At 44.4% G+C, this 25,719-nt stretch overlaps 1 protein-coding gene across 1 annotated transcript; it reads right to left on the reverse strand.

Moving 5' to 3' along the window:
• Positions 1-307: 307 nt before the first annotated feature.
• Cyp19a1 (cytochrome P450 family 19 subfamily A member 1) lies at positions 308-25,719 on the reverse strand. The gene is made up of 9 exons (XM_087905068.1): positions 25,304-25,719; positions 20,760-20,910; positions 14,187-14,341; positions 9,803-9,979; positions 6,985-7,099; positions 6,330-6,444; positions 5,464-5,626; positions 1,415-1,656; positions 308-737 (listed from the first exon to the last, which is right to left on the reverse strand). The coding sequence occupies exons 1-9, from the start codon at positions 25,446-25,448 to the stop codon at positions 501-503; spliced, it is 1,500 nt and encodes a 499-aa protein (XP_087761194.1). The 5' UTR covers positions 25,449-25,719; the 3' UTR covers positions 308-500.

Raw genomic sequence — 25,719 nt, forward strand, 5'->3', positions numbered from 1 at the left:
GGAGGCATGAATGGGCAGTAGGAAAGGGTGCCCTCGTGTTTAACTTCTGCCCCAAGCAGCTTACATGTGGGCTCATCAGAAGCAACTGGGCTTAGCTTGTGGGAACAGTCTGGGGTGTCATTCCCTACCCACTCTCACCACGCGCACACAAACACACCTTAATTCTTTATTCACAGTAGCGGGTCTGCCTGGCCCTTCTAGCAACTTCTGGCAGATGTGCTGGCGACAACAGCGACGGAACTCTGGCAAGAGACCAGACAGGATTAACTGGCGACCTGTCCCCCCCCCCGTTCCCCCCCCCCCCGTCTATTTTGTAGGCTCTGTCCTTTAAGGCTTCAGTCTCTCTTTTGCTTTGCATCCTGGCTCTCTGGATAGTGGCCGTCTTGCTGACAAACCGCAGGAGCTGTGATCCTAAAATGCTTCAGGTCGTCACAAGTTCATCGTGAGGTTGACACAGTATGCTCCAGAGGAGACACTGCCCACGCTGTTTACTGCTTGATCTACTTGTTTGAATTCCTTGGAGTGAAAATTATTTCCACAAGGTGTCTGTCCTCATTGGGGTGCAAGGACAAGTCATTTTTTTTGGGCATGTTCTCAACGCATTGTTTTTGCGATGTCTTCACATGGAATCTCTTCAAAAGTGTAACCAGGGTGACTTTCATCATCACCATGGCGATGTACTTCCCAGCACAGCTGCGGGGCCCGAAGCCAAACGGCTGAAAATACCTGAAGGGAACCTACGAAAGAGAGTAGACGGTTAGGCAGGGTCGTGCAACCGTCTTTGATTTGCTCTGAAAACACTTGTCAGTCAGAATGCCTGGCTGGACTCTCAGCCATGCCGCTTCCTCCCTGGGACACACGGCTGGGGCTAAAGAAGCAACCCTTCTCATCCACCGTGCCCCTCTTGCGACCCGGATCGTCCTGACCTCAGATGGTCCCTGGTTTTGCTTTACATGTCAATAAGCTGGGGTAAGGCAGGGCAAATCACCATATGGGCAACATTAGCTATTCAGAAGCTCGGCAGGACAATTTCAGCTTTCCTAGTGCATTGCAAGTTACTAAGACAAAGTTTGTTTTTGTGTGACCTCATCTAAAGGATAAAATGATGATAAAAGACATGCATTTCCTTAGTGTCAAGCTTCTTATGAGAGAGAGAGAGAAAGAGGGAGAGAGGAGAGATGTCTGTGGCCTGGGATGACTCCGGAGTTCTGGCCCTCTCGCGTCTCCCTCAGAGCACTATGGCTATAGGAGTGTGACACTCCACCAGGTCCCCTAATAACTTTTCGTTACCGTAAAAATTAATGTGAATCATGTCTGTCTGTCTGTCTTGTCCAGTCTGGATTTACATGACTTCAACTTCCTAGAATTAAAAACACCAAAAACAACATGCTGAGGTCTAAAGAGGAGCTCTTACATTCTTTTCAAAGTTTTCAAGGGTAAATTCATTGGGCTTGGGGAAATACTCGAGTCTGTGCATTCTTCCGATATTCAGAATGATGTTCGTTCCCTTCTTGACTGGGTAGCCATCAATCACATCATCAGCCAGGGCTCTACGCATGACCAAGTCTACGACGGGCTGGTACCTCAGGCTTTCATTAATGAAGTTTTCCACCACTTTTAAATTTTGGATATCATCAATCCTTATGTCTCTGTCACCTGCGGAATAGATAAAAAGGACACAGAACGCGACGGTAGCTTTACACATGATAAACACTACAGCTCCCTTTTCCCCCATAGAGCAATTTGTTCTTGGTTAGAAAAAAAAAATGCTTGTAATTCTAATGCATAACACCCAGTGGAAACAAGTGTGTTCTGTTTGGTCTGCACGGGGCTTTATAAAAGTTCAGATGTTTCATAACAACAACAAAAAGGATTTCCTGACAATCTGCTCATGCTGGAGCCGCATTCCCACCTAAAGATGGGGCGGGGCAGCCACCCCTTCAGAGGGGACATGCACGCTGCAGTTCCACGATGGCCACACCAACTCCGCATCTCATAGTCCTCTTATCTGTGGGATACGTTTTCGGGTTTTCCATCTGCTCCACATTCTAAGGAACATTTACGTTGTCTCTTAATATGTGAGCCGACTAGTACAATAACCATCTCAAACAAGGGGCTACGGCGTCCTGCAGAATCGGGGAGCTCATGGACCGAGATCATTTTATAACGTTCACGCCTTAGGCATTTGGGCAGCTACCTTCCCGCACATGTCCCTGACAGGCCCACCATATCCGACCACAAACAAATTGGTCCTGGAAAATGGCTACTACTCCCCACCATGAAAAGTCAGTGCCCCACCTAACTCTGGGTATGATCGAGGGGTAACAGATGCTCCCATTGTCTCAGCCTGGCCTGGCATTGGTCAAAGAGGCTTAGATTTGTCCCAGATATGGCAAGATCTACAAGCACCCTCAAATGAGCCACCACTTTTACAGAATCAAAGCAACCAGGAGTTTCCAGTGTACTAAGGTGTCCCAAGGCATGTAGGAAGATCTAGTTCAGTGAGAAAAGTCTAGAAAGAGAGCCTGCATCTTAAGTACTGTGCTCTATAACCAAGGACCCTACTGGGGTGAGAGGCAGAGAGAAGAAGGCAGAGGTTTCCATATCTGCCAGGATTTATTCCTAGGAAGTACTGAGTATGTGAACCACAAGAGGGAGCATTAATGCTGTACCGTGGTCAGCTGCTTTCCCGACTTTGAGAGTCTGATGGAGAGTCAGGGAGACACTAGGAAGCACAAACAGGTCTCACGCTCAAGGAACTTGTATCAGAGGTCTGACCAAAGCACACACTCAAAATCAGTTTCCTCTGCTCCACCTTCCCATAGTTCCCTCTCTCTTCATTCCAGTACAACTGAGTTCTCTTTCTCCCACCAGTCTACCAGCCAACCCGGTGAATGGAGTTCCCTTGCCCTCTGCACAGACCCCGAAAAGTCTGATGGGAAACATTGAGAAAGCATGCTGGGATTTGGGGCAGTGTTACCCTGTCTACTTGTTCTTCTACCCCTCGCCGAGCACCTACAGAACCTTTTCTTACATTGAAACGAAGGCAGCTTTTCCTTAGTGGCAACTGCATCAAGCAGCTGTAAAATCACTGGTTAAAGGGGGTGCCTTTCCACAACCAATACCGTCTGTCACCAGCACTGTGCAAAGCCCCGAAAGTCCATCTCGTGCTAAATCTTCTCCCATTGCTTAGTAACAATCCCTAAACAGATCCCGCAGGCGGGGGCAGCCCCTAATAAGCTATTTGTTTTCTCCCAGGAAAGAGTTCTGGTTTTGTGCTTCTAAAGCTGAGTGGGGACAGGATGATGCTGACCTAGAGCCATGAAAATGAGCGTGGAAGAACCCAATGCGGACCTGGGGACTCCTGCAGAGGAGGCAGAAAGAATGGGAGAAAGGGCCAACATCACTGGGTTGCCGCGGAGAAGGAAGCCCATACTTCGCCTCTGCTAACCCCCCACCCCGCTCCTCCTGCGGCCAAGTAAAATTCACAAACACTTCTGTAAACAACCGACAGCCATTTTCCTAGGTGAGCTCACTAAAGAAGACTTATGTAACCCACGAGGCAGGCAGAACATAGACTCAAGTTCTCCATTTATGGATTTAACTAACAGCATCAAATATATTTTATTGTATTTGTACTGAACATCCACAGCCTTTATTTTGCAGTTACTCTCCAGATAATGCAATATAGTAACTATTTATAAAGCATTACACTGCAGTAGGCATTACAAACAATGGAGAAGGGACTTGGTCTGTGGACGGTTGTAATTAGGTTACATACTAGTACTATAGTATGACTTTCTAAGATGGGCAACCTTGACCATATATGTGTCTGTGCACACATGGAATAAGGTCTCAAGCTGGGGAGATGACTAAGCAGGTAAATGTATGTCACCAAGACTGAAAACATGAACTCAATCACCAGAACTCATTTGGGAGGGGAGAACGGACTCTCTGCAAACTATCCTCTGACTTTCACATTCATACTGTGGTGTGTGTACACACACAACCCCTCCCCCCCCACACACATACACACATATACACACACACATACACAGACACATACACATACACACACACACACAAAATCCTATTGAAGAACATACAGAAAACAAGTAGTGGTGGAGATGAGAATGAGGCCCTAAGACAGTAAAATGAATTAGGATTTTCAATAAGCACATATTGTTTTTATCATTTATGCAGCATATAAATAAGAGGAACTATTATTTTAACCTACCCAGCATAATCAAGATGTGGCAGGATTATTTACTTTAATTTTTTAAGGTTTTACATTTGCTATCAGATAATAATAATAATAATAAAGTTATATATTTTTATCTGCCCTCCTCCCTGTCTCTCCCCTCCCCTTCTACCCTCTCCCAAGGTTCCAATGCTCCCAATTTACTAGGAGATCTTGTCTTTTTCTACTTTCCATGTAGATTAGATTCATATATGTCTCTCTTAGGGTCCTCATTGTTGTCTAAGTCCTCTGGTGTTGTAAATTGTAGGCTGGTTTTTCTTTTATGTCTAAAAGCCACTTATGAGTGAGTACCTATGGTAATTGTCTTTCTGGGTCTGGGTTACCTCACTCAGTATGTTTTCTGGATCCTTCCATTTGCCCACAAATTTCAAGATGTCATTATTTTTCCTGCTGTGTAGTACTCCATTGTGTAAATGTACCACATTTTTCTTATCCATTCTTTGGTTAGGGGGCATTTAGGCTGTTTCCGGGTTCTGGTTATGACAAATAATGCTTCTATGAACATAGGTGAACGCATTCACACAGGAGAACACTTCCTAAATAGAACCCCAGTAGCACAGATACTGAGAGAAACAACTAATAAATTGGGACCTCCTGAAACTGAGAAGCTTCTATAAAACAAAGGACATGATCAACAAGACAAAGCAGAAGCCTACAGAATGGGAAAAGATCTTCACCAACCCCACATCAGACAGAGATCTGATCTCCAAAATATACAAAGAACTCAAGAAATTGGTCATCAAAATAACAAATAATCCAACAAAAAATGGGGTACAGACCTAAACAGAGAACTCTCAACAGAGGAATCTAAAATGGCTGAAAGACAGTTAAGGAAATGCTCAACATCCTTAGCCATCAGAGAAATGCAAATCAAAACAACTCTGAAATTCCATCTTATACCTGTAAGAATGACCAAGATCAAAAACACTAATAACAACTTATGCTGGAGAGGTTGTGGGGAAAAGGGAACACTTCTGCATTGCTGGTGGGAGTGCAAGCCGGTACAGCCCCCTTGGATGTCAGTGTGGCGATTTCTCAGAAAATTAGGAAACAACCTTCCTCAAGACCCAGCAATACCACTTTGGGGCATATACTCAGTTATACCACAAGGACATGTGCTATCAGATTCTTAAGCCATGAGAAGCTGCCAACACTCTGAAGGGAATTTTTGAAGCGCTGTCGTTTATTTGATCACTGCTTACCAACAACAGTGTGGATTTCCTTCAGTATTGCTGTCTCGACCTCAGGGTACTCTGCAATGAGAAGCAGCATGAAATACAGAGTGACGGACATGGTGTCAGGGGCCGCGATCAGCATCTCCAGAATGCACTGGTTCACATTCTCCTTAGTCAGGTCTCCACGCCTCTGGAGAGTTGAAAAGAGGAGACAATGCTGAAGATGGAGTTGAAGTTCCAGAAAACGAGGGAGGTGACACTCAAGCGTCAATAATCTCAACAAAATGAAATTACAGATCTCTGCACCAATACTTTACATATTAACATTCTCCTTAAAGATAAACAAATAGCTAATTACCCATGTACCACTGACCCTCTATATACTCTAGTTCCGCAGCTATGGAGCGAACTAACTGGGCATCACATATATTCTTCTTGTGCTTCTATTAAACAGGTACAGACTTTTTGTAGTCATTCTCTAAATAATACAATGTCATAACTTTTAGCACAGTGTTATAGTGTATTAAGTATTACAAACAAACCCCTGTGGGAGGACATAAGGTACCAAGTACTGTGGCATTGTAGGGGTAAGATTTGAACAGCCCTATATTTTGGTATCTGGGAAGGGTTCTGGAATTCCAGATATTGAGGGATGCCTTTATTTAGTGTCTTAGGTCTCCTCACTTCCTGGAGGTTTCATATATTATATTACAATATAGAAGAGCTTGAATGATAAATGTCATGAAATGTCTGGTGTTTAGGCTATTTTATTAGACTGCCTGCTAGAGAGATTTAAAAAAAATGCCACAGTTGTAAGGAGGATTCCTTAAATAATGGTATACCATCATAATATATATATTGGGTGGGGAACTGTAATTCATTCAGGTCAATACCTCAGCAAAAATCAAATCAGTTGCAAAATCTATACAGTCTTCCAGCTTCTGCGCTGTGGAAACCTTCTGTCTTTTTTCTTCCACCAAAACAGCTATCTCATCTTTCAAGTCCTTGCTGGGGGGGGGAAAGAAATGTCAAAATTTTCTCAGTTTAGACATCCCGCAAAACACACTCTGCTTCGTTTAAAGCCATTGGCACTCGTGAGTGAATGAGTTTGTATTTTTTTTCACAAATATTCGTGAATTACATGAAACATTCATCTTATGGTACCAGTGTGAACTGAGATTTCTAAGCACTGATAGCAATCTCAAAGCTGTGACTTTAACTCTGTGCTTCCATTTTTCTAGATATGCAGAAAGTCCTGACAAATATCAACAATACAGGAAACCGGGCTTTTCTGTCAACTCAAAATTCCAGAGAGCCCTCAGGCCACACATTGGGCTCCTTGCTGAGCAGATTCTTGGCAAAGGCTTTAGCCTTTGGTCTGTCCCAATGCACCTAGCGTGTTTTGAATGCCTCACAAGGAACTTCACCAATACAGCCCTCTGCACTCCGCGGAGCATCAAACGTACCAAAGTGGCCAACAGCAGCAAAGACGCAATCACGCGCGCAGTCTGACTGCGCTTGTAAGCCCTCCAAGCTTGCGCTACTTACACGGATCTTTCATACTTTCTGTAGAGCCAAGAAATCTTAAAGAAGATGTTGGGTTTGATGAGGAGAGCTTGCCATGCATTAAAATAACCTTGGATTTTTTTCACAATGGCACTTTCTGTGAAATAAAAACAAGAACAAATTCACCGAGAAAAATAAGAGCCGATGAGCAGTACTTCAGGCCGACTCCTTTACCAGTCTTGGGTCTCCAGTGGATGACCTAGCTACATAAAACTACGAGGCAGATTTATTACTAATTTATCTACTTGCCATCTGAATTGGCTGAGTTAACCATAGAGTTGCCAGTTTTCAAGTCTGTGTTTGAGACCACAGCCCCGACTCTCATATCCCCTTAGGGTTGGGCTTTCCCACGCACTCTGACTTTCCTGGACTGAGGGGAAATTACAGTTACTGCATCCCTGCTCCTGGCACCTGAAAGGATGTTGTCTGGACAAGTGAGGCAGCTTGCCTCTCGATGATTACAACTCAGTTCCCCATAAAGGCAGGAAGAGAAACACACAGCTCCAGAATTGTCCCCTAACTACAGGTACACAGCAGTGCGCTCTCTCTCTCTCTCTCTCTCTCTCTCTCTCTCTCTCTCTCTCTCTCTCTCTCTCTCTCTGATGATATTAATTTTAAAAGCCCAAGCCTGTTGTGCTACTAAAACACAGTCAAGCTGGGTTTTGGGGTTAGCCGAGGTATTAACTGGACCTCACATGTACTAGGATTACCCACCTAACTAAGAGTTCCTCAATGTCTCACTTCTCAGGGCTATGTTCATTTTATACCACTCTGCACACAGTCTTCAGACTTCTCTCTAGTTGGCCCAAAGTGCAAAGTCCATTTCAGTTCCACCAACGCATTGTCCTGAGCCTCGTGCATTGTTAATCACAGATAAATGATAGTAAGTTAAATTGAATAATAAAGAAAAAGAGAGTCCTTGCTTATTCTTTTGACATTACACCAGACCTCTATACAAATGGGAAAGGAATCAATATTTATTTTCAATGGCCAAAATGCCAATCACTCCTGGGTTGCTTTACAGAACTTTTAAGTTGAATCCTTATAGTCTTGCCAAGGGAGTGATTGTGTCTTTGTCCTGAAGATAAAGAAAGTTACAGTGGATAGAAACTATAGGTGCAGCTGGTGTGGCCAGCAGGTTAGCTTGGGAGTCTAACAAATACCCAGCATAAAGGAAACAAACTAACCCAGTCAGGTTATACAGATGCTGTGGCATCAGAGTCTGGACCCAGTCCTTGATTAAGGAAGAGGTCTACAGCTCCCTGACACAACCCTTCCTGATAATTCAGGCTTGGGGAAACCCAGGCGGGATCAGCATGTCTCTAAGTAACCTCAGCAGAAATGTATGCAGGAAGCCTGGAAGCAGACCAGGCAAAAGGTGGCACCAAACCTTTCCAAAGTAAATGCATAGTTAGGTAAAGTGTCTACAGCGCTCGCGAAGAATAGTCCACCAGTGAAGACAGTCTCCTCCCAGCCGGAAGAGCTGGTGGGAGAAAGGGAGGGTTCGGAGCTAATCTTGCTCAGATGTGGTAAGTCAGCTAACACATGGGTGGCCCAGAAGGGTTTCCACAAATGCCAAGGCATCAGCATCATTGCCCTGCCTAGCTGTCTTTCTTTCAGCTCTGCACAAGGCTGTGAATGTCCTCTGTGAAGAGATCTTTCCTGACCACTCAACCACGAGAACACTGCTACCCCACCTCAATCTCTGCCCCTTCACCCTGCCTTGTTTTTGCCTCATGCACTGATTATTGTCCAATTCCTAGTCTGGTATTTACTTGTTTTACTGCCCATATACCTCCACTGCAAGGTGAAAACTGGACCCCTCTTCCTGGCTCTCTCCCCAGGACCTAGAACCTTGAGCAGCAGCCAACACATACTGGCTGAGTGAATGGACGCACCCATGAACATGGTTATAAATTAATTTGGAAAGTCCCATACTAATGTCAGCAGCAGAATGGGATTTATGCAAATAGCTGTTTGCTTCTGGGTGGTGGTAGTAATGTGTCCATTTTAAAACATTCATCTTTTCCAGCTTAGTGGAGAAGGTGAGATGTCAGGTTGGTATCAATATTAAGTGGCAGGCATCTACATAAAGTGTTTTCATATTTTTTGGGATATAGTAGATACTAAATTACTGGCATCTGTTGTCATCATTTCTGTCATTACCAGCAGCATTGTCACCTCACTTTGTCATATGCAGCCAAGTTCTCATATAGAGTAGCTTTAAAAGAGGGAGTATGTACATGTATAATTAAACAGTCACATGCATATATGTCATGCCCAAAAGAATGGTTAGAAATAGTTAAGCCGGGCAGTGGAGGTGCAAGCCTTTAATCCCAGCACTTGGGAGGCAGAGGTAGGTGGATCTCTGTGAGTTTGAGGTCAACTTGGTCTACAAGAACAAGTTCCAGGACAGGCTTCAAAGCTACAAAGAAACCCTGTCTCCAAAAAAAAAAAAAAAAAAAAAAAAGAAAGGTCATTTATTCAGAAATGGTTAAATACATCTAATTTCCCAGGCTATGTTAATGACCACACTAACTGATAATGTTAACCTACAATAGAATACTATGTCCTAGAGCAACACAGGAGATACACAGAGGTGGAGGTTGACCTCTCTTTTGAAAGTTTATGACCTGCAAATGAACACACAGAAACACTGGAGGGAAAGTAGCCTAAGGACTACTTAGAAATGCCTTCTTAACCAAAAGCAGTGTGCAAAGCTGCACTTTGCTCCAATGTGCTGTCCCCAGGTGCCCAGTTTAGAAGCTGGCAGAATGCATGACAATTCAAACTCCAGTACCATTCAGGGGAATCCCCAGGAAGAGCTTGTTCGAGGTGTCCAGCATGATGTGCCGCATGAGGGCCAGCACGTCCACGCAGCCCGAGTTGTCGGTGACGTCGTCCAGCCTGTCCAGATGCTGCTTGATGGACTCTGCACACACTTCCACCATTCGAACGAGGCCGGGGCCTGTCAGAGCTGAAGCACAGAGGTTGGGCCGTCATAAACACCGGGACGCGCACAAGCAGGCTGTTCTTGCCTTATTATGGCAGGAGCAACTTTACACTCAATAATAGGGTGGGAATTTCCATAATCTTCTCTATACCTTCTTGTGTTTTCTGTAAGAAGCACTTACCTTTTTGACTAAAAATGAGCTAATATTACTTAATGATTCAAATTCAAGCCTGTCTCTAAACCCTAGTTTAAACTTGTGAGATACGGATGAAATAGCAATTTTTCTGGGTACAATAACCAACAGTGCTTTCTACACTTACTGTACACGTCTCCCTTGAGATGATGGTTTGGATTAGGTCAGGGTCACATTTCTCTTACATTTTAGCTTGGGGAAGGATAACAGTGCAGAACCAGGGAACCTGGTCCTTAACCGGTTCACCTAAGGCGCCTCTTAGTGAGTGGAGATGTGCAATGCCCGTCTCAGAAACAATGAATGCATGCCCTACTCTTACTCTTAGCCTCTCTTCTGATTACTTCCAGGTTTATTTTACACAGTAATGGCAGGCAGAGCAATTCCTCGTTTGCTTTGCAGGCTTCGGTGACTGGGCAACTCCTAAAAGAGGGTGACAACTATTGACTAGCATTGTACTTCAATCAGTCCTGCACGAGGGCCCTCAACACGGACTTGTCAAGTAAATGAATGCGTGTATAGATGGGTAAATGAGCAGATGGGTGGATGAATGAGTGAATGAATGAATGAATGAATGAAAACAGATAGAGTGACTTGGCTTTACCCTCCCCTTGCTCTGCTTCTGACCATCCTACCACGCTGACTCCAGTAGCCCATCATGGTAGAATTTCTTTAAGTTTTCTTCAGGATTAGTCTCTATTTTTTATGTTTTTTGTTATTCAGACTTGCTGAAAAAGGTTTTAAAATGGCATGGAAATTTTGAGTGTACCTTGAAGGCAATAATTCTCTCAAATCAGAACATTCTGTTATAAAGGAGAAACATATATCAGAAAAAAGGAAGCTGCCAGCATGGTGGCTCATACCAATAATCCCAGCTCTCTAGGGCCTGTGGTTCTTAGAAGTTCAAGACCTGCTTAGGCCCCATAGTGAGTTTCAGGCCAGGAGAGGCTACAGAGTAAGATCTTGTCAAGAAAGAGTGTGGTAAATAGTGTGTGTTGGGAGTGAGGGATGGGGAGAAGAAAGGGAAGGGAGAGAAAGGGAGCAGTGGAGAACTGAGGGACCAGCCTAAGGACACTAAAGATCGTCAGAGGTGTTCAAGAAGCCAGAAGAAGGAGCCTCCCTCCAAGTGGTAGGAAAGCCCTCCCTGGTGTCCTCTGTTCTCTGGGTAATGATCATATTCAAGACAGGGCAAATCATCCCTTAATGACTCAGCTCTTCGTATGAAAGGGGCAGATCCACATGTCACTCATGGCTTCCTTCCAGGTGCGTGCAGGATTTGCCTCTATGACCAAGAACTCAAAGCCATGTTTCACAGACCAACAGAATGAAATATGATTGGTTATGGCCATTGGTGTATGTAGATATAATTTAATGTTTAAATGTACTTAAAAGTACTCTTGTCTTTTTCTAAAAAAAAAAAAAAAAAAAAAAAAAAGTCCTCTTACCTTGGTCAAAAAGAGATTCAACAAGTAACCAAACTTTACCAACAAATAGTTCCTCTGGCAGTTCCAGCACACAACTTCCCCACACTCCTACTGACCTCTCTCCCTTCTCCCAGGACAAACTTTTCCACAGCTGTGCTCACCTGCTTCTCTACACCCCAATAGCTTAACACTTCATAACGTTACTGACTTAGACTCCAAAATGTGTCCCAATTTTTATACTTTCCCTGGAAAACCAAAGGACTCCAACTCCCAAAGGAGAGTCATCAAGACACTTAGGACTCTCATTAATTATAAAAATGTCAGGCACTTCAGTGTGCTTTTCAGTAAGCAATTAGCTTCCTATTTTTGGAATTTAATTGGGGTCTAATTTTATAACATTTTATTAAAAAGTCCGATCTTACGTATACAGGGCTAATCTAAAATATTTACAAAGACGTGCGGACAAATCCCCAAGTCCCGTTAGAATGTTCTTCTCTTAACAGTCCTTGTCCCCGTAACCTCTCCTCCATCTGCCCCTGGCCACTACAACAGCCCCCCCATTTCATTGTTCGTAGCTGTGCTTTGTTCTTGTTAAACTTTTGTCTGAGACCAAAGGAATTTTTCTAACATACATGTAGATGTTCACATCATTTTCCTAAAATATTTAGTGAATCATTGTAACTCTTGAGATTTGTTGGAGTCCTTGGCTTAATATGAAGGGTCTTAAGTGACTTAGAGCTGCTTTCCCTGGGCCTCGTGTTCATCCACGGAGGGTTCCTGGACATGACATGATGATCTCTCTTTCTCTGCTGTCAAATATACCATTCTTTGTTCCTACAGTGTCTTCCTTTGGTATACTTTGTTAGTTAGAGTTTACTTCATTCATTCAAAGTTCATTATAAACACCCACGGCCCTGGACTGTCTTTCCTGGCCCCTTTGTGACTTTAGGTGACCTCTGTGTCTAGTCTCTGCAGTCTGGTGCAACCTCACCTAGAAAGTACTTGGTGATATATAGGCCCACCTTACCCAGCCTTCCGCGGTCCTCAAGGGCAGAATCAAGTCTTGCTTATCATTGTTTTATTGGTATCTACGATCTGAGTCAAACGACAAAGTAAAATACAATGTGTGTTCCTACGAAGTCAGACATGTTTTATTTGTTCTTTACAACAGCTCAAGGCCCGGTTCTAGTACTCATTAACTTCTGCGGATAGAGAAATAAAGCACACAGACACTAGACGATTTGACGGAAGCCCTCATATGAATAGCAAGTGGCAGTGTTAGGATATGAGCCCACTATAACCCTGAGACATGCACTTATCCACTAATCCAGAGTCAGTCTTGTAAGGCACAGGGAGAGTGATCTGTTCCAACATGGTTACACACACTCAAAACGTCTCCAAAGCTGTCTACTGTCCTCATCCCAAAATGATTCGTGTGTGTCCTCAAGAAGAGGAGATTGTGGTGTGTCGCCGTGATAAGCCCAAATGAATCCCAAGAGTCATTAGTGAGGGAACTTTCCCATCTGAGGTCATAAGAGAAGGTGGGGCAGAGAAGAGCAGAGCAAGGAGGGCGGGACCTGTCCCACCAGACAAGGAATGAAGGTGCGGCTCCAGGAGCTGGAAGAGGTAAGATCAAGGATGCCTCCCATCCACCGTCTTGCCATCCCTGCTGAGACCATGACAGACTTCTGACTTGCAGAATTTTACAACACACATATCGTTCACCCCAAGCGGACTAGTATCTTACAGTAGCCAGAGGAAGCAAGCGTGCTGTGTCTATAGCAGTGTGGTTGGGGCTTAAAGACCTAGAACCTGCATGGAAAGAAGAATTTTGATGGCACATGGTCATACCGAAAATTAATGTAGCTCCGGATGCCATCTCTGACAAAATTGCCAAGGCAAGGCTATCTTTCCTGATGCTTGATTTAGTGTCAAAAACTGGCTTTGTGTGGTCCTCAACCACTTTGTTTTCAGAAGGATATAGTAAGGGGTAAGAGCCAGAGAGAAGGCTTGGAATTGAGTCTCTGCTCACCTCTGACTTGCTCTGCTGGTGTGAATCTCAAACTTCATTTCTTAAGCCGTTAGACTTAGAGGCTGCATGAGTCAACACACGGAGTCTTTCCCTGTGTTAAGATTCTCATTTATTGTTCTCTCTTAAAGCCTCTGGCCTGACAGACAGCAGGTCTGCCAATGCATTATTTAGTCATGTTTAGATGAAACATTGAGCTAAAACACTAAATTCTTAATTGAAATGACCCTAAGTTGGCAGGTTCGTCTCTTCAGTTTGTTGTGGCCACAATCATAGACTCTGGGGTTGCATTCTGGGGGCTAGCATTTACTAATGTTGGAATCTTGGGCAAGTAATTTAACCTGTTTGAAACTTAAAGCTTTCTCGCCTATAAAATGCAGGTAAAATATGACATTTCACCATATGACATTGCTGTAGAATTACAATGTCAAGTGTCTAGGACGGTGTTTGGTGCATAGGCAAAGGTATAAGAAGCTTATCAGTATTATTTCAAAATTATGTGACAGCAAAGTTTAAATGATAATTTTTTTTAAAAAAAAGTAGTACATTCATAGATCTCAGAAAAGAATGCAGCGTATTCCCATTTACCTTTCATAAAGAAGGGGCGAACTGTCTTCCACAGTTCTGGGTTGTTGTTGAAAATGATGCCGTTCTCATGCATTCCAATGCACTGCAGCCCACGCTTGCTGCCAAACCTGGAGATGTAGTTACTGTGCTTCATAACATGGAACATGACTGAGGACCTGTGAAGGAAGGGAGCCTTGGTGTTAATCCAACACGGGAAAGGCGTTTATGGCGGTTCACTCTGACTACCGTGTGGGGGCTTTCTCAGCAGAAGCACGTTGATCCAAACGCAAAGTTTGATTTCTAGTACTCAGGTTCAACAAGCATGCCGGGCAGCATGAGAGCATCCTTGGTCAACAGAATCACTTCTACTTTCTGAGCCCCGAAGGATCACTGTGGAGAGATGGGAAAACCCGTGGCCATGGTCAGAAGGAAACGGCAGAGCCTTCCTTTCTGGTCCAAGTGCGGATGCTGACAGTGCATGCAGAAAACCTCCGCCATCACGTCTCCGCCTGAATATTTACGGCCTGAAGCCTGCTTCCCTACAGGAGCTGCTCCTACTGAGGGCAGCTAATCCTGTCTCCTTGTTCAGCTGCGCACCATAAGGCCCGCCTCGATGTTTAGCTGTAGCAACCCCAGGCCTTGCTCAGCTGTGTGCGGTGCCCCTGCTCTCCCGCTCAGCTCTACATAATATACACGCTGAGTTAGAGGATGAGGGGGATGCCTGTGGAAATGAGGGAGAAAACTCTAAAATAATAATAATGCTAAGAAATAACTTATTTAGTTGACATTTATTTCAGAAGAAAACGTAAAATAAAAACTATCAAAGTCTCTCAATTCAGTTTCCAATAATAATCACAAAATGGCTCAAGTTTCTGATGAGATTTTCCTTCTAAAAACAAAAACAAAAATTCAAATGTCTCAAATTGAGTGTCAACAAATTAATCTGACATTTTAAATTTTACTTAGGAAAAAAATGGACTGAAATTACTGATGATTAATGTAAGACCTCTAGCTTTTCTTCCCGTTTCCTAACTTGCTCCACAAGTAAAGTAGAACTTTTTTTTTAACCTTCTTTATTCACATCCTTGTATCTAAAGATTTTCAGTACTCGAGAGATAGACAAAGCGCTGTCCTTTCTGCCCTGGTTCCCAGGCATTCATACACTACATTTGTCTTGTGGATCCTGCTGACCATTAACAGAGTTTAAAATCCGTGTGTCCCCTAGGGGGTGCTATTGTCCCAACTATTTTCAGTCTGGAGTTTATAAAGCAAGGACATTTATCAAAGTGAGGCAGTTTATAAAACAGAGTAAACTTGGCTGTGAAGGAGATGACCGTTGAGGGACAAGAGGTCCCAGCCCACACTCCTTCTGGCCGTCATAGAGACCTGACCCTGAAGTGACCCTAACTTCCCCAGCAATCCAGGCTGAGGGAAATGTCCGGTTGGGGAGAGTGAGGATTTGCCAGTGGTGCCCCCAAGTTCAGAAGAGACAGTGGACAAGGTAATGCCACTGAGGTCAGAGGTTATACCTTTAACCATGACTGAAGTTAAGACATCAGTCACCACAGTGGGCAACCCCTCCTGCCTCCAGTGTGGTATTTCTATTCAATCTCCCTTGTCCGTTCTCTCTCTCTCTCTCTCTCTCTCTCTCTCTCTCTCTCTCTCTCTCTCTCTCCCTCTCCCTCTCCCTCTCCCTCTCCCTCTCCTTCTCCCTTTCCCTCTCTCCCTGGGACCCAAACTCTGTGCTCAGCCTTCTTTCCTGTTGCCATGGTTGAAATGTGATGTCCTTGTTCAAGGTCAGTCCCTCCACATGAAAGAACATCTTCACATTTCACACAGCACCCCCCTTTCCTCCTCATGAGCCATTTGCTCGATAGCTCACCATTCCCACCACAACCCCAGGAGCTGCATGCCCAGATGTCTAAGTGTCTCTCGTCTTGTTTCTCTCACGTTTCCTTTCAGCCCCTCTGCCATCTTTGAAGTTCCTTGAACAATTCAGACCTGCTCCTGGCTCACGACCCCTGCTTCTGCTATTCTTTCTGTACGATGCACTTTTTTTCCAGGGTTCTGCCTGGATCATGTCTTCAAGTCTTTTGAAAAGGACATTTTATCTTTCCATTTTCGTGTGTGTGTGTGTATGTGTGCACCCATGTCTATATCTATACGTATGTGTGTGAACACGTTGAAACCTTCAGTTGGCGCCAGGAATCATCTTCAATCAGTCTTCCACCTTATTTATCAATGTGTCTCCCCATTCCTCCTTTTAAGTCTGTCATCAATGAGGCCTGTCCCAAGCTAGGAACCCACTCACAATTATACTACACTCCCCACAACAAGTCCTCCCCTAACCTTTTCCCAATTCTGCCCCCGCCCCCAGATAGTACATATATACTTGTTTTCTCTGGATTGTCTCAACTTTAACACTAAAAATTCCCCAGTTTAGAAAATCCCCTATAGCTAGGTGGTGGTGGCGCACACCTTTAATCCCAGCACTCAGGAGGCAGAGGCAGGCAGACCTCTGTGAGTTTGAGGCCAGCCTAGTCTACAGAGTGAGTTCCAGGACAGGCTCCAAAGCTACACAGAGAAACCCTGTATCAAAAAAAAGACAAAAGGAAGAAAGAAAAAAAGGAATGAAGGTAGGAAGGAAGGGAAAAAAGAAAAAAAGGGGAAAAAAAGGAAAAAAAGAAAATCCCCTAATCTCAGGCAAACGGAAAGGTTGGCTATAATGTATACACTTCATAAAGACGCTTCCATCACAGATGGACTACACAGTTAACAATGTGGCCCTGTGGGATCTTGTCACCTGATTACCATAGTGACCATCTTATACACTCTAAGATGTTCATACAGTGACAAAGTAGCCTCAGAATGTGCTTCCCAGAATGCATTTCCCAGACTGCGTTTCCCAGAATGTGTCCATCATTCGGGAATACATGGCTATACTGTACACCTCCCTTGTTTCTTCACAGTGTACTAACAATCTGTTGTCCCATGACGGTGGGAACTTTGAGCCATTTTTATTCTCCAGATATAATCCTGCTGTGAATGAACAGAGCACGGTGTTAGTATCTTCTCATTTATGAAAGGAATAAAGAGCCGATTGTTACTGTCAGCGTTAAGTCCAAACCCGGGACAAAGAGCTAACTGAGGGGCCTGCTTAGAGCATTGCTCCTAGGTGCGGTGGAGGAGAAAGTTTATTGCAGCAATGAGTGAGAATATAGGCAGGGGCAGAGACAGAGACGTCTGGAGAGTCCAGACTGAACATGGCCAGACTGAGCTGGGCCATGTGAGGAGATGAGGGGACAGGGGCCACAGACTGGGGTGGGTGACCTGAGCCAAGAGACTGGTCAGTAAGGTAATGGATAGACCAAAAGGGCCAGGGAACCAAAATGGCTGGATTATATAAGAAAAGGCAGTTGGGGGAAAGGCAACCTAGTCTGGGCCGAAGTAGCTTAGGGTAGGGGTCAGGGTGTGCCAGCCATACCCTGTAATGGGAGAAGTTGGCAGACAGCTCCACTTTGAAATGTTCAATAGGCACCCCAACCATTTATTCAGGGTTTGAGATTTAACAGCTAGTACATCACTCTTAATGTGAACTGACTGAATTCCTTCTAAGTTTACGCATAATTAAGACAGGTGTGCAAATGAAACTTTCATTGGCATATTAATTGTCAATTATCCTTTATAAATGTCACTTGCTTTATTTTTGTATTTGTGACAAGTTACACACCCGTGTGTACACACACACACTGGACAGACAGTGTACCATCTGTAGGGTGTGGAGCGGAACTGACCAAGGACACTGCACTTGCTTTGCTGCAGGCTCACGCACATCTCTGAGCCTTGCCTCCGAGTTGCGCAGGCAGCGCGCATGCGCACGCAGCACCCCTCCTGACTGCCTCCCCCGAAATCCTGCAGCCTTGGACCCCTGTGGCAAGGCTGATTGGAAAAGTTGGATCGCAGTTACCACACAGCAGTAACGGTTCTACACCTCCAACTTTTCAAAAGGAAAAGAAATCTGGCAAGCCGTTCAAATCAAAACAACAATCTGACTGAGGTCCAGCGGGGTCGCTTCAAGAGGTACAGGTAGTTCTGGAAAAGACTTGAAGAGCGGGCAAGGGAGGGAGACGGGGACAAAGTCGTCCTATTCCAGAGAGGAGCTCAGCCTTTAACAACGAAATGGAGGGCTTGGAGGCAATTAAGGAGAACACAAAGACTTCAACAAGTGAAAAGCCTGAGGGAACATAACAAGAAATGAACTGGGGGAGCTGCGGGGAGGGTAGATAGGTTGTGTCTGTACCTCTGTGTCTGTGCTGGCCAGAGTCACTAAAGTTGCTTTCCTGAGGAAGAAGAGTAGGGTGATTCTGGCTGTGATGAGGACCCCGCATTAGGAATTGTATGTGGACTTCAGTGGGTTTGTCTGGTGACCTAAGTTTCTAAATGTCCACTCTCTGGGAACGACTTCACCTAGTCTTCTGTTCTCAAATCCATCGTTTCTCATTTCAAATCTAGTCTTACACCCAGTCACCTTGGCTAGCCTCAAGGGTAACGCGGTAAGAGAAGAAGCATTCCAGAGCTGCTTCTCTGTTTGCCCTAGTCCCAGAGAAAGACACTCTGGCTCCAGAAACAACCTTTACCTCCTTTTCCGGTGGGATTTTCCCAAGCTCCACTGCTGTCTGGAATCACCCAGGGATCTTAAACAGCACCGTTGTCTGTCCACGTCCACGCTTGATCTCAGAGCCCACGCGCTAGGATTCCTACGCTCTCCCTGGCTGGCTCGCCCATGAGAGAACCGCTGCTCAAGCTGATAGGCTTCTAAATAAATTCCCTGAGGCTTAATTTCACCAGTTTGCCGAGGGAAATGGGAGAGGAAGCCATGCTAAGTAGAGTAGAGCTAGAAGGTTGGCCGCTGGGAAAGCGTGAAAAAGCAGAAAAGACTGCCCCAGTCCCCAAACCTAAATGGCAACATTTCCAAGACATTTTTAAGGCAATAACCAATTGAAAAAGTGTCTAGAACACTGAAGACATAGAGAAAATGTGTCAAATTGGCTTGAATTAGGCTGGCCAGAGCTGGCCAGACCAAACACAGCAAATCAAAGCCGAACTGTGATGGTGTCCCTAGAGCAATGCATCCGAGTCACAGCAGACAGTGGGGTCCTAGTCCAGGTCTTTGTTGGTGAGTGCTGGTGGAGTAAAAGCATGGACATTTCTAGCAAGCTCTGAGCTCTGGGGTTGCTGCTGCTCAAGGAATCTTGCCAGGAAACCTCAGTGCTGGTCCATGAGGAGCCCGACACTTCTGCCCACAGCTGCTCATGGCTGTGTGGATGTGGTCTGCCTTAGCCGTTCCTCAAAGTGCTGTCACATGAAACAAAGAAACCTCAGGCAAAAACTAAGGGATTGAATAGAACCAGAACATTACTGGGTAGATTGAAATATTTGGAATTATGGGCTGTTTTTTTTTTTATCTCCTGTGACCCTTTCAGTATTTACTTCAAAGAACTGAGCTTCAAGGGTACTATTAGATTTGGTAAAATAATATAAAGGCTCAAACGAATCAGTAAAATGTCTTGGTAGGTTTTAGCTTGTGGGAAAAGCTCTACCAGGGGTTATAAATATTAAAATATTTGTGGTATGGTGGTTGTAGATAACTTTGCTGAGATAGCGGGAAGTCGAGTAGAATATGCCTTCTTCTAATTCCTTCATCTTCTCAGATCAATAGACTAGAAAACTAGTGAATAAAAACACAGTTCAATAATAGTTGATGAGTATTTAGTTAATCCTAGGATGGATGCAATCCACCTAAACCTAACAGTGTGGGAAAGAGGACTTTGGTTTTAATGGGCACTGCTGATCCTGATTGGTGGCTCAGGTGGCTCGGCCAAAACACTGGCACACAGCCAGTGGACAGCAGCTGGTGGCTTCTCTCTGTGCTGGTTGCTGCCTTGTAGGTATTCAGAAGCCTGCAGGGCGACCACGCTAAAAGCTGCCAGGCAGATATCAGCCTCTCCTTTGTTGCTGTTTAGAGATTTGGGGAATTGGTTTGGGTTTGTTTTGTTTGGGTTTGGTTTTTATTTTTTGTACAGTGACTCGTAGAAATAAGACCAAAATCTCAGGAAAGCAGAAAAAAATGGTCTGTTTTCCCTAAAGCATGCTTAGCCAAAACCTCCTGGACCCTGGGTTTTCATACTCACGACTCAGAGAGATTTTAAAAGACTTCCCAGCTTTGTGGGGTTCTTTATCTACGTGTCTCTGACTTCAGCTCAAGAAACTTTCAATTATTTTGCTTATCCACAGTATGAGACTGCTACATGGACATTTTCTCGTCTTCATTTCCACAGGGGGGAAAATGTAGCTGTACCAAAATATGGATTTCTTTTTAATAGGAAAAACTCAATACTGTTCTTTAAAATAAAAAAAAAATAGGAAAAGCTTCAGCCTTGCTTTTAAAGGAGCAATCAAAGCTCCTTTAAATGCGCGGTAGCCGCATTTGGATACTGAGACTTGAACCCAGGACTGGCACACACTGAGCACACATTCTTCCTGGGCTGCACCTCCCTCAGCCATTCCAGCTGATATGAGCGTTCACAGACTCACTTGCTGATAATGAGCGTTTCCTCTCCGCTGATCCAGACCCTCACGAGTTCGCCGTATGTCTTATTGTAGTAGTTGCAGGCACTTCCAATCCCCATCCACAGGAATCTGCCGTGGGAAATGAGGGGCCCAATTCCCAGACAGTAGCCAGGACCTACAAGTCATGAGATAATAGTGAACTTCTGAATAATCACCAGAATTGATGTTCTTTCATATTAAACAACTCTTTTATTTTTCCATCTTCTGGTCTGTATGTGAGTCACTCAATGTGGTTTAAAACAAAACCAAGTATACCACAAGGCTCTCTACCTCTTCACGTGTGAAAAGCCCATGGCTTCACACTTGCTTCTCTTGACCTGTCATTTCAGCGCCATGCTAATTTCTGAGAGTCACAAATAAAAATCGGTTGATGTGCATGGCAATAAACGTAGAAACTGCGAGAGCAGACAAGCCGATGGACTCAATGGCATCCTGCCGCTCTCGTCTGGAAGCTCTCACCTGACAGAATGACTCCATCAGAGCTGAGCCTGGCTTCCTTCCATCTGCAAGGATGATGTCCAATCTCAGAACATCCGCTGTCTTTAAGGCTCAGCTTATAAAAAGGAGTCTTAAGAAAAAAAAATCTCATGAGGTAATACAAACCTAAGAACTCATTTTTACAATGAAGAACATTATCTACACTAGAGTTCGTGGAGCAGGGTCTGATTTTGGCCAAGAACAGCAGTCAGCTCTTAGTCTTGCTCACGTGGACAATGGTAGCATTATTCATAGTGTGAACTGGGGCGCGGGGGGTGGGGGAGATGTGGGAACTCTATGTGGTTCATGCCACAAATGAACTTGTAGCTTGAATTCATTCCACTAGAGTTTTAGGTGAGCTTGCAAAGTAATAGGTTTCATTATATTCCCAACATTTTTACAGACATGTGCCATTATACTTTGTTGACTTTTTTGAGATAAGGTTAAATGATTTAGCTCAGAGTGTCCTTGAACATCAAGATTCTCCTGCCTCAGTTTCCCAACTGTCAAGATTCCAATTAAAACCCAGTAGAGTTTATTTTACTAGTGGTTGGTAAAAAGTTAGATAAAAATAATTCTGTACTTAAAAAATGTCATGTAAAGTAATTTTCCTAAATCTTTTTTAAAATTCCATGTTGTCTGTGAAATTGTTATAAAGCCTAACATGTCTAGTTGCATGAGCCAACAAGAGTTATGTGGTAATCTAGATGGTACAAACTTTCAGCTGAATCATCTCAGCTGGATGTTTACTCTCAAATTTGGCAAACAGTGTTTAACCGAATTCCTATTAACAGAATTATCAGACCTCTTCTCCCTTTTTGGAAGATAAGATCTTTGAAACAAAAGATCAACAGAACCAAAGGCTTTCTTTCCTTTTTCTTTCTTTCTTTCTTTTTTCTTTTTTTGATTTTATTGAGCTCTACATTTTTCTCTGCTCCCCTCCCTTCTTCGCCCCTCCTTTTCAACCCTCTTCCATGGTCCCCATGCTCCCAATTTTTTCAGGAGATCTTGTCTTTTTCTACTTCCTATGTATATTAGATCCAGGTATGTCTCTCTTAGGGTCCTTCATTGTTGTCTAGGTTCTCTGGGATTGTGATTTGTAGGCTGATTTTCTTTGCTTTATGTTTAAAAACCACTTATGAGTGAGTGCATATATTTGTGAACCAAAAGTTTTCAGTCTTCTGACTCTCCTAGCACTACATTATGTCATAGGTGACTGACATTCTATTAAAATAATAACCGCATGTTCTTTCAAATATGTAAGCAAGCAGGTTTGATTGAATAGATATTTCTTCAAAATATCAGATACATCAACTTTTAATGTATCAAATATGTGTTGCAAACAAAATACCATTTAGTAATTTAGTACAACACAGATGCTCAATAAATGTCTTAAAATAAACAAGGTATGTGCATATAATAAAAAGCATGAACTTTGGAATGTTGTTCTTGACACACACACACAAACACACACATATTTATCAGAATCGAAGGGACACCACTTCCCGTAGGAATCATTCTTCACTCCCCAACTCTTGCAGCCTCCTCCCCCTCCATATCAGCCAGTCTTTGCCACTTTCCAGGTCAGAACCCACATCTATGCTCTTTGCACACCCCTCGCCTCCAAGCACCAGGTCTAGACAGACTTCTCAGCAAGCATAAAGGGAGCAGCTTACACCTGAGTCCCCGAACCATCGCACACTGGATCAAATTGCTCCTCCTCGAGTTCAGTTTCTTCTACAAAAAAGGCACTGTCACCAACATCACCTGACAGAGCAGGAAGCTGCCTTAACTGAAACTTATTAATAAGGGCTTTTAAACCACAACACCTTTTGAATTCCCTTAGGCTTTTGAGGGTCCAGAGTACCCTAAAACTTGTGACTCCAAGAGCCCAGAGAGCCATGATACAAGCAAGAGCTAGGAGAACAGCCGCTTTTCTTATTTCCTATGCCTGACAGGAGTCAGTGAATCCTGGGCTATGCCCCTGAAAGAGAACTGACCAGACCTCTTATTTCCAAAGCAAAGCATGTACGTAGGTGGGAACACACAGCCCAGGACTTGGGATTCCTGGTCTTCTGCAGGGGCTTCTATCTTCCTTCTAAGTGGGCATCAGCAAGTCATTTCCCTCCTCCAGGATTTAGTTAGCCCTTTATTTTGTTTGGACTTTCCGGCTTCTCTTACTGTCGTAACATGTTGCCTGGCAACACAGAGCATCTCTCAAGGGGCTTCCCCCTTCTGTCATATGGAGGGGTTGGACCTATCTCTGTGGCTCTCAATCTCTGCTGTTGAAGAAACACCACCAAGGAAGGTTTTAGAGTATCAACCCAGAGGCCCTACCTCAGACAGAGCTGAGGATCACTGTACTGTCCAGGTGGATGCCACTGGTGACAGACAGTACCTGAGCCCTGGCCCAGAAGAGGTAGACACAAATAAGTGCCGTCTGGCTTCCTGATTTAAGCCTGGGAGCTGTCAATTCTCACTTCACTTCTTCTCAAAGTACATATTTTAGCTGGGTGTGGTGGTGCATGACTTTAATCCCAGCACTCAGGAAGCAGAAGCTGGAGGATCTCTTTGAATTCAGCACAGACGTGGTCTACATTATATAATCAGCTCCAGGCCAGAGAGATAGCCAGAGCTACTTAGCGAGAACACGTTTAAGGTCATTGCAACTTAAACACTCTGGGAAAGGGTTTGAGGATTGGCTAGCAAGCTCCCGCCTTCCAGGTTGTTCTTATACTAAAAATTTGAGAGTATGTGGCTTCCTTGACAGACGGAGTGCCGACCTCTCTTCTGATTGCAAGATGCTCTTATAAGGCAGGTGGCTTGGACTTTAGCACCTGAGCCTATGACAAGGGAGGGGAGGAAAAAGCAGTCTATTGCACCCCACCCTCAAATCTCAACCTCAACTACTCCTTTACCCCGATCAAAGAGCTCACAGAGGAAAGGAAATCTGTGGGAGCCATATCCAAGCCAAAGCCATGGAGGAGTAGCCTTCAGCTCCTAGTCCTCCTCCCCCAAAGGGGACCCCACCAAGGAGAAGAGAACTCAGTTAAATTAGAAACTAAAAGAACCTAAAGTACAAGTCTGGATCTGAGAGGCTGGCAAGTATCTGGAAAGCTTCAGAAAGAATACAGACACAGCACTGTGCGTCTGCTCTCCCCAGCCCAGCTGCCACTTTCAATTGCCCTGGGCGGAGCTCTGGCGTGTTTGTGAATGGGTGGTTACTGTGGCATTGAAACAAGCCTTGTTGGATATCTTGTGGAGTTAGAAACTAGCAATAACCATGAGGCATTCACACCTGAATTTAGAGACATTATCTGGAATTTCTGTTTATTCTGAATTAATCTGATAATCAATCATTTCAGCAGCAGCGGCAAAATGCTTCCCTGGGATGATCCAAACAAGTATGCCAGTCTCGACTTTTGATTGACACACAGACCTTCTTGGCGACTCCATCAGGATGTGATGCTCCCAGAGAACAGTTTCAGTCCCTACTCTTCTCCCACTACACAGCTCCCATTCAACCCTTATGGTGACACCACTGTCACTGTCACCGTGCTGCCAATAAGAGAAAGGGAAGAGAAAGATTAAAAGAAAGAAGAAATGCAAAGAAGGGAGAAGGTGTGGCTGAGGCAAAGGAGAATGGAGAAGACAGAAGGGAGGGCAGCCCAGAGACTGGAATGAATTTGAATCTGGTTTTTTTTTTTTTAATTTCTTCTTTCTTTCTTTTGTTGATAAAATCCCTAGCATTTTACCTTGCTCCACTCCATCTCAAGCTTGCCTCTTAGGTACTTGCTGTGCCAAAGCAGTCTGCAGCCTGGAGGGAGCATCTACACAGCTTGTGATGTGCTCAGCTGCCGCGTGCGGAGCGCCCATTCGGTGCTCACTTGCTAGCGCAGCTGTGTCTCCAGAAACCTCTCAACGTTTGCTCTTTGTCTTTTTACAAAACTAGTTTCTGCTGCCGTGGACCAAAGGGCCCACTGGAACATTCTCCTTATCTCCTTAGGTCGAGAACTAAAGCGGAGGCTCACCTGGTATGGAAGATGTGCTCTCACAGTTCCAAATCAAGAGGAGGAGGCCCATGATCAGCAGCAGGGGCATGGCACTGACAGGCATAGCTTCCGGGACCATGTTGGTGACATTATAGTGCATGGGGTTCAGCATTTCCAGGAACATCTTGTGATAATTGGCGTCAGAAGAACAAAATTCAAAGCTCTATAGGAACGAAGCAGGAGCGAGGTTAGAAAATCAATCGACCAGCGTGGCTCTGGCTCCTGCCTCTTCGAAGGGTGTCGGAATGGAGGGCTGGGCCCTCTGTTTTATAGCGATTGGACACTTAGACAAGACAAATGTGTGGTTACAAGTCAAAACAAGGATGACCTTGGTAGACGCAGGTTCGGTTCAACAGTTGGGCTGACAGAACCTTATCATCCTGCCCTTGAGTGGG

Source organism: Myodes glareolus, chromosome 4, assembly GCF_982192425.1.
Source record: "Myodes glareolus chromosome 4, mMyoGla1.1, whole genome shotgun sequence".
NCBI lineage: Eukaryota > Metazoa > Chordata > Mammalia > Rodentia > Cricetidae > Myodes > Myodes glareolus.